The following is a 10,346-nucleotide window of genomic DNA, read 5'->3' on the forward strand; positions in this document are numbered from 1 at the left end:
GTCCTGGGGGGGAAAAAAAAAAACAGAACACAATGTTGTCTCATCAAAATTTAGCCAGATTATGCTATGACGAGTACTCAAACAATATATTTCACTTTGTGTTTCTATGGGGGTGCAAACTGTTGAAATCTTTACTTAATGCATACTAAACTGATCTTCTGTAAAAAAAAAAAAAAAAAAAAAACAAATTATCAATTCCCAACTTGACTCTCACTGGGATTAAACATGACAATAGGTCTGATCTGATTTCATCATCATTTAAAAAAAAATCATCTATTATTTTTCACTTTATGTTTCTGTGTGGGAGCAAACTGTTGAAATCCTTACTTAACGTATACTAAGCTGATCTTCTGTATATTAAGATAATCGAAAATGAATCTTGATGTGAATGGAAGGGGAGAGGGAGTGGGAAAGGGGAGGGTAGTGGGTGGGAGGGACGGTATGGGGGGGAAGCCATTGTAATCCATAAGTCGTACTTTGGAAATTTATATTCATTAAATAAAAGTTAAAAAAAATTTAGCCAGATTGCTCTCCATTACTCTCCTTGTTGTTCCAAGTTTTTTATTAGATTGAAGAATGCTTTTCAAAATTTAGCATGTATTATTTTAAGAAATCTATAATACTTTGCTAAATCACTCAACTAAAAATGCATGATCTTTTCCAAAGATCTTCAATTGTACTAGCAAACTATTTTTTCACTTTGTCTGTATTATAAAATCTTAGGTTGGGATTTCTTTTGGAGACCAATTATATTATAATTTCATAATTCATGTTTTCTCATTGAAATTTATTAAAGAACCAAGATAAATCTCTCCTCACTTAAAGTAATCATCAGAATGATAATTGGAAGAAATAATCAAGCAGGAGATCATTATTTCATCAGTCTCCCTTTGCTTCATGCAACGTCTACTATTATAGATAAGGTTCTATATTCCTCCAACACCACTTGGCTCCCAAGTGAATCCAATTAAAGTGATGTCAAAACTAATTGTGTTGCAGCTGAACTAGTGTTTCAGTCTCCAGGGGGCTTTCTACCACATTCCTTCAAAAACGAACTCCTCTCTAACATTATATTCAAAGTCATATAAATGGTACCTGTTCTTCTTTTGAAGAAAAGCTATTTACCTATATCATTGAGTGATATCAGAAGAATCATGAGACATATGATACTTTAATTCCAAAAGGATATTTTGAATGTATGTTTATTTGATTTTTCATCCACAAATACTGGATTTTGGATTAAGAACTTCATGGTTTAAGAAAAGGTAGAATTCGATAAAAAAAATCTTGAAGTCTTAATAACTGAATAGATTTACAAAAGTGAACTAGTTTGATAAAAGTATAAAAAGAAGAAAATGCTTCTGTATAAAATATATCATGTCTCATATACACAATCAGAAAAAAAGCTATTTAGGTTGAGACAATGACTTGAATCCATCAAGAACTAACATAAACGTGAGTATGTATTTTCTCTATCCACACTGTTCATCTTTCTTTCTCAATCATGAAATGCTTAATAATCACTCTCTTTGAAATAAATCATGGAGACTTTTTTCAATTCTTGCATTCATTTTTTTCTGCCTAGATCTTTCTAAATACATATAACTGAGTTCAGAAGTGAGCATTTGCCTCAAGAAGGAGTTGGTCGTTTTCATAGTTAATTCTCAGTTACCATGACTTTGTGAAGTCACACTGGTCACAACGTGTATTACTCCACTCCACCGTCATCTGCACGCATCCTAATGCCTCACAGTCTGGCTCTGTTCATTAAATCAAACCACCCTTGTGGTTCACTCAAGAATCACCAAACTGGTCTCTTCCTTCTCTTTAACAGTAGGATATTTTGTCAAGCCAGCCAGATAAATAAATATCCACAAGGGTGTTGAGTATCTGCTTTAGCAGAATTCAATTCCAAGGTTTTTGTTATCTGAAATTCACATCTCATTGACATACATCTCTACTGGTGTCTGTATCAATCAGAATTGATTAGTTCAGAATACTTGATGCATGAATGCAGAACTCCATCCATTGGGGTAAAACAAGTATCTGAATCCTAAATCCAAAACTAATGATAGTCACACATGTATTAGTCAATCATTATTTCATTCTGTAATCAAATAAAATAGGCTCCAAGTCGCAGTTAAGTTCTGTAAGTGATGCAGTGGAAGACAAACATGAATGCAACACTCTGTACTACCAATATAACCATGGGCAAGGCTGCATTCCCTTCTGTACATAAACTTCTCAGTCTGAAAAATCAGTCTGCTAATAGAACCTACAAAGAGGATTCTCAGGTATCAGGTAAGATATGGATCTATGTCTGATCTACAACTGGAAAAAGAAAGAGAATGAAGAGGAGGAAGAAAAGAAAGGAAAGTCCATCACATTTTATGCTGTTTATATTATTTTTATTGCCATTATTTTCCTTCTAGTATATTTCCTTAACACATTATTGAAAAATAATAAAGTTATCAGATTGTTTTCCCTAGAGTTTCATAAAGGCTGTCATGCAACAATTTTCTGAAATAATGTATTTAATCTTACTAGGAATAATCTGAATTATTTTATTATTTATATGATTGATTATATTTGAAAAGCCCAATTGGAAAAATTTTTTAAAGATTTACTTAGTTATATGAAAGTCATAGTTACACAGAGAGAGGAAAGGTAGAGAGAGAGAGAGAGAGAGAGAGAGGTCTTTCATCCATTAGTCACTCCCCAATTGGCCACAATGGCCGGAGCTGCGCCGATCTGAAGCCAGGAGCGAAGAGCTTCTTCCAGGTCTCCCACATGGGTGCAGGGGCCCAAGGACTTGGGCCATCTTCTACTGCTTTCCCAGGCCATAGCAGAGAGCTGGATCAGAAGTAGAGCAGCCAGGTCTCGAACCAGCACCCATATGAGATGCCAGCGCTTTAGACCAGGGCATTAATCCACTAAGTCACAGCGCCGGCCCCCCCCCATTGGAAATTTTAAGTCATGAACCTGTTTATTAATAAAAGTTAGTATTTTATTTATGTCAATTATCAATCAGAGAGGAGCTAGCAGAATCAAGTTCGCATAAGAACAAGAGGGAATGGATCTCAATGCTATTCCCAAAATATACCATTTTCTGTTTAGCTTTTGCTATGAACAGAAATCAAGAATCATTTAGGAAAAAGATTAAACCATGAATAAAAAATAAGTTTTCCATTGATAAAATTAGCAATTGTTTTTATGGTCAGTATGTTTTCAAAATCACTATTAGTATTTTGATAAGTTGTTTGACATTCCATAGCACAGTGAACATTTATCACCACTACCCAGTTTTATAAATACACAAAAATATTTCTGTGTGTTAACTTAGCAATCAAAAACAAGTATCATGGGATTATCAAAGCTGAGATTAAAACATGATTTTACAGTAATAAACTTGATTAATAATTTCCCTTCTGATATGAGCTTTGATGTCTGGTGGACAACTATTTTGCCACTTCTGGTTGAAAGCATCTATTCAAGTTCTTCACACGGTGTAAGAGCACTACAAGTGTGTTTGAAATCACATCACGAGATGACATTCAGTCTTCTTTTTCCTACAGATGTATCACAGCTCAGAACTTAGCCATGCCAAATAAGACTTCCATTAGAGAATTCATTCTTCTGGGACTTACAGACGATCCAGAGTTACAAGCTGTAATATTCTGCTTTATGTTCATCACATACTTACTAAGTGTAAGTGGAAATATGGCCATCATTATATTAACATTGTCTGATGTTCGCTTGAAAACTCCTATGTATTTCTTCCTCAGGAATTTCTCTTTCTTAGAAATTTCATTTACAACAGTATGCATCCCTAGATTTCTAATGAGCATCGCTACAGGGGACACAACCATCTCCTACAATGCTTGTATGGCACAAGTATTTTTTTTAATTCTTCTGGGAGCAACAGAGTTTTTTCTTCTGGCTGTCATGTCCTATGATCGCTATGTGGCCATCTGCAAACCTCTACATTATACAACTATAATGAGTAACAAAGTCTGCCATTGGCTGGTGATCAGCTCCTGGCTAGCTGGTTTTCTTGTTATCTTCCCCCCAGTGGTGATGGGGCTCCAGCTGGACTTCTGTGACTCCAACATTATCGACCACTTCACCTGCGACTCTTCTCCTATGCTGCTCATTGCTTGTTCAGACACACAGTTTCTAGAGCTTCTGGCATTTTTCCTAGCAGTCTTCACACTTATGGTAACTCTGACCTTGGTGATTCTCTCCTACACACTCATCCTTAGAACAATTCTAAAGATTCCCTCTGCTCAGCAAAGGAAAAAGGCCTTTTCCACGTGTTCCTCCCATATGATAGTGGTTTCCATTTCTTATGGAAGTTGTATTTTTATGTACGTGAAAACATCTGCAAAAGAAGGTGTGGCCCTCAGCAAAGGCATAGCAGTCCTTAATACCTCTGTTGCTCCCATGTTAAATCCCTTTATTTACACATTAAGGAACCAGCAGGTGAAACAGGCTCTGAAGGACTTCTCAAAAAAAATGTTGTCATTAAACAAGCATTAGTGGGGCCGGAGCGGGTAAAGCCACCACCTGCAGTGCCAGCATCCCATATGGTCGCCAGTTTGAGTCCTAACTGCCCCACTTCCGATCCATCTCTCTGCTATGGCTTGGGAAGGCAGAAGATGGCCCAAGTCTTTGGGCCCCTGCACCTGCATGGGAGACCCAGAAGAAGCTCCTGGCTCCTGGCTTCGGTTCAGCATATCTCCGACCATTTTAGCCATTTGGGGAGTGAACCAGCGAATAGAAGACCTTCTCCCTCCCTTCCTCCCTCCCTCTCTCCCTCTGTCTCTCCTCTCTCTGTAAATATGACTTCAAATAAAATAAATCTTTAAAAAATTAAATAAGCATTAGTCATTATAAAATCTATACCTGAAACCATTCTATATAACCCATGAACACAAAGGAATACAAAGCACACAAATATTCTCACCACTGTACAGCTGACTTTTAGTGACAAGACACACACATTAAACAGCCAATATCATAGAAAAAGCAAATTGCATAATACTTTAGGAAATGATAAATGTTATAAAAAATGAAAAACATAATGGGAAGGGAGTTATGCTTAAAATTCTAGTTAAATAGTCTACTCAAAAATTTTACAGTCACAGCTCCTTTTTTATATTTTTTCTATATTCAAACATATTTTCTTATAACTTTAGTCTCTTTTTTCTGGAAATTTCCCATCTTACGTTCACCGGTTTCATATATGTCATATATATTGAGATTGTAAGATGTGACTCTATAGTAAGTGTGGATCTTTGCTTCAAAAAAAATGTGTACCGAACTCTAGATAACTTAACCAAATTCTCCCTGAAAATGAACGATTCTTCAAATAACTTACAGCAAGCCCTGGTTAATAACTGGGGTGGACTTAAACTCAAAGCTTGGAAAACTGTGCTTTGTGGTAACTTTGAAGAAAAGGGCTCTGTTTCGACCTTACACTTCTTCCTTCATTTTAGTGAATCAGATATTAAAATCTGTTAAGGGAAAATGACCAAGTTATCCAGGTTTCTGCTTCATCAACTCTGCCGTTTCAGATCACGCACCTCTTGTTACAGAGAAAGAAATTGTCAGAGACTAGAGCTGTTGGGGAGGAAGGTTTCCAATGGAGTGTTATAAAGTTACTAGAAATGACCGCCTTACATTAAATGCCATGGCTTTTCATTTTATGGCAGAAAATATTACAAAATTTCATCATCAGATAGAAGTGGAGATCATAAAATCAGTCCACTAAGTTACTGAAAATCAATGATGAATTGATAACACACCTACTGAACATGCCTACAGTAATCACAGAACACAATTATATTTGTGACTAAATGAGTAATCAAAGAAAAATCATATACCTTTCCAGTTTTCAAATATCCATATAAGTCATGAATATTATTTAACTAATTAAACAGAAACTATTGAAAATAAATGTGAAACCACTGAATGTGAGCCATGAAATTTCAAAAATGAATATTCAATTTGTGGAAAACCAAAAAGTATGAAACTCAACATAATCTGAAAAAAGTAAGAATGATGCTTAATTACTTACTTCTAATATAATAATAAGTCCAAAAGCAAAACGTAATATTTTAAAAATTATAATATTACTAATACTAATAAAACAATAAAACTGTATAATTATTTGGCAATAAGATAAAAATGATACTATGTGCAATTACATATGGAGAAAGTATTAATCAGCAAATATTCATAGAGCAGTAGATATGACAAATTTATGTTTTAACTATTAAATGACCTAACAAATACAAATCTCTAAGAGCTATCACTCCTAAACATTTCCATGATTTTATTAATATCTTACTCTAAATTTTATATGCATAAACAATTTATAAAGTGTATATTCTCTTAAATAGTAGTATGCCATAAATATTTGAAAAAAATTCACTTTACAAAATGTAATAATCTCCATATATATGTATTTACATATACTTTGTATATTGAAATATACAATGAACCAATACTATAAAAAATACTACAACACATGAGAAACACAAAACTACTTGATTATTAGGAAGCTTTGGAATATACTACATCATGATATCTTTTTTTTGGTATGCTTTTTAAAAATTTTTATTTAATATAAAGAGAATAGATTTCATACATGCCATGCTACTACAGTTCCAAGAAGACAACCACACTTCCCTCCTTCCTCCTTCCCTCTCCAAATTCTCCTCCCTTACTCCCTCTCTTCTTTATCAGTTCCTGCAAAAACATATTTTTTCTTTGACAGGCAGAGTGGACAGTGAGAGAGACAAAGACAAAGGTCTTCCTTTGCCATTGGTTCACCCTCCAATGGCCACCGCGGCCGGCGCACCACGCTGATCCAAAGGCAGGAGCCAGGTGCTTCTCCTGGTCTCCCATGGGGTGCAGGGCCCAAGCACTTGGGCCATCCTCCACTGCACTCCCAGGCCACAGCAGAGAGCTGGCCTGGAAGAGAGGCAACCAGGACAGAATCTGGCGCCCCGACCGGGACTAGAACCCGGTGTGCCGGCACCGCAGGTGGAGGATTAGCCTAGTGAGCTGCAGCGCCGGCCACAAAAACATAATTTTAATACACTATACTCATAGACTTAATTCACCACTAACCATAATATTCAACATATAAAAAGTAGGAAAACCACAGTTTCACAGAAGTATAAACAAATGCTAAAAATGATGGTTATATCACAAAATGTCCATTTCATTCCTAAATAGGTCTGATGGAAATACCATTATAAATATCCCAAAATATATTACTAATTGCCTAAAAATTTGAGTTAAAATAACAAAAATAATTCAGTTAACACAGTTATGATGACCACAATGTCAAAGCCAGAAAGAAAATACATGTTAAATGCACAATTAGAATTTTACTAAAAGGTGAAAGTAGTGTCATTCATGTTGAAAGAATGATGTGCTATGCTCTTATTATCTATTCATTGGTTCAGCGATCTCCAGATACATTTAGTTAATTCAAAAACAAACAGTTGCAAAATCCACAAATATTCAAAAAGAGAGCACAAATATTCTTTTTAAAATAATTTCTATAAATACTTACTAAATGTTTTAAAATCTCTGAAAACTACAGGAATTTATGAAACTGAAGAAATCACAAATCAATGGAAGATATCTTGTGTTCATGGATTGAAAAAATTATTTTATTAAAAATGCCCACCCAAAGTAAGCTATATATTTAATATGACATTTTACATAGACATAGAAAAAAGAGACATAAACTTGGTATGGAATTACCAATAGCCTTGAATACTGAAATCATTCATGAGAAAAAAATAAAGCTATAGACATCACCTTCATGATTTCAGAACTACAGTTGTCAAAATAGTGCAACTCCAGAATCAAAAGAAGAACAAAAAACACTGAAACAGAATAGGGCCCATAAATATATAGACACACATACAGTCAAATAATCTTTCTCAAGGTGCCAAGAATACACTATAGACAAGGGATAACCTCATCAATAAATAGTGTCGGGGAAATTGGATATTCACATGCCAAAGAATGGAATTGGACCCAGAACTTACACCATATATAGAATTTTGATAAAAATAGAAACCATAGAACTCCTAAAAGAAAATATTGGGAAAAATTTTGACAGTAGTCTTGGAAACTTTTTTTCTTTTTTTGATGATGACATCAAAAGCGCAGGCAACAAAGGCAAAAACAAACAAGTGGTACTACATTAAACTAAGCACCTTCTGCATAGCAAAGGAAATAATAAATAGAATAAAAAGGAAACCTATGGAATAGAAGAAAATATTTTACAAACCATGTACCTGATAACGAGCTAACATCAAAAATAAAAGACTCCTACAATTCAATAGATTGTATTTCCTTTGGGTAAATTCCCAGGAATAGCATGGCTGAGCCATATGATAACTCTACTTTGAGATTTCTGAAGAATCTCCATACTGTCTTCCAGTTTACTATCTTCCAGTTGTACTATCTTCTAGTTTACATTTCCCACCAAGAGAGCACAGGACACCCTCTTCTCCACATCCTCACCAGCATTTCTTATCTTTTGATTATTGTATGATAGCCATTCTAACAGGGGTGATGTGAAATGTTATTCTAGTTTTTATTTGCATTTCCCTGATGGCTAGTGATCCTGAGCATCTTTTCATGTGTCTATTGGCCATTTGTAATTCATCTTTTGAAGAATGCCTCTTCTATCTTAATTGAACTTTTTTTTAAAGAATGATTTCTTTTTTAATATTTATTTATTTATTTGAAAGACAGTTACAGAGAGAGGTAGATACAGCGAGGTGGGGGGGGGGGTAGAGACAGAGACAGAAAGAGAGAGGTCTTCCACCCACTGGTTCACTCCTCAAATGGCTGCATCAACCAGAGCTGGGCCAATCTAAAGCCAGGAGCCAGGAGCTTCTTCCAAGTCTCCCACAGGGATACAGGGGCCTAAGGACTCGGGCCATCCTCCTCTGCTTTCCCAGGTACATTAGCAGGGAGCTGGACTGGAAGTGGAGCAGCCAAAACTTGAGCTAGTGCCCATATGGGATGCTGGCACTGCAGGTCAGTGCTTTAACCCACAGCACAACAGTGCCGGCCCCTGTTTTGTTTCTGTTGAGTTTCTTGAACTCCTTATATATTCTGGATGGTAATCCTTTATCAGATGCATACTTTGCAAATATTTTCTCCCATCCTGTCAGTTACCTCTTCACGTTGTTTAGTGATTGCTTTGCTTTGCAGAAGCTTATTCGCTTGATGTAATCCCGTTTCTATTCGCCTTGTATTGCCTGTGCTTCTGGGGTCACATACAACAAGTCTGTGCTTAGGACAATGCATTGAAGTGCTTTCATTATGGTTTCCTCTAGCAATTTGATTGTTTCCAGTCTTAGGTTTAGATTTTTGATCCATTATGAGTTGATTTCTGTATAGGGTGTAAGGTAGGGCTCTATTTTCATACTTCCGCATGCAGATCGAATTTTCCCAACACCATTTATTGAAGAGACTGCACACTCTACACTTTAATGGCTTTCCCAGGCACATTAGCAGGGAGCTGGAGCAGAAGCAGAGCAGCTGGGACTCGAACCAGCCCCCGTATGGGATGCAGGCACTGCAGTGGTTTAACCCACTACACCACAGCACCAGCTGCTAAAATGTTTATTGTTACAAAAGTATGTAAAATGAATTTCCCTAGGAAAATATGGAATTATGTACATTCTAACCATCCAAATTTGTGATGTAGTAACTCCATCTGGGGAATTTATACTCAAAATTAATAAGACTGGGACTGACATTGTGGCACAGCAGGTTTAGCTGCCCCCTGCAAGAATGCTGCCATCCCATATCACAGTGACAGTTTGAGTCCCAGCTGCTCCTTTTCCTATCCAACTCCCCTCTAATGCACCTGGGAAAGCAGTGGAAGATGGCCCAAGTGCCTAGGTCCCTGTCACTCACATGGGAGACCTGTATGATGTTCTTTTTTTTTTAACTTTTATTTAATGAATGTAAATTTCCAAAGTACAGCTTATAGATTACAATGGCTTCCCCCTCATAACGTCCCTTCCACCCGCAACCCTCCCCTTTCCCACTCCCTCTCCCCTTCCATTCACACTGTATGATGTTCTTGACTCCTGGCTTTGACCTGACCCAGCCCTGGTTGGGAGAGTGAAGCAGTAGAGTGAAGATTTCTTCCTTCCTTCCTTCCTTCCTTCCTTCCTTCCTTCCTTCCTTCCTTCCTTCCTCCCTCCCTCCCTCCCTCCCTTCCTTCCTTCCTTCCTTCCTTCCTTCCTTCCTTCCTTCCTTCCTTCCTTTCTTTTTCTGCCTGTCTCTTTTCCCTC

General features: G+C 36.5%; 1 protein-coding gene across 1 annotated transcript; it reads left to right on the forward strand.

Moving 5' to 3' along the window:
- Nucleotides 1-3,600: 3,600 nt before the first annotated feature.
- LOC100357568 (olfactory receptor 6C65) lies at nucleotides 3,601-4,539 on the forward strand. The gene has a single exon (XM_051845638.2). The coding sequence runs from the start codon at nucleotides 3,601-3,603 to the stop codon at nucleotides 4,537-4,539; it is 939 nt and encodes a 312-aa protein (XP_051701598.1).
- The last annotated feature ends 5,807 nt before the right edge of the window (nucleotides 4,540-10,346 follow it).

This window comes from Oryctolagus cuniculus, chromosome 11, assembly GCF_051225735.1.
Source record: "Oryctolagus cuniculus isolate XC-2025 breed Fujian yellow rabbit chromosome 11, ASM5122573v1, whole genome shotgun sequence".
Taxonomy (NCBI): Eukaryota; Metazoa; Chordata; class Mammalia; order Lagomorpha; family Leporidae; genus Oryctolagus; species Oryctolagus cuniculus.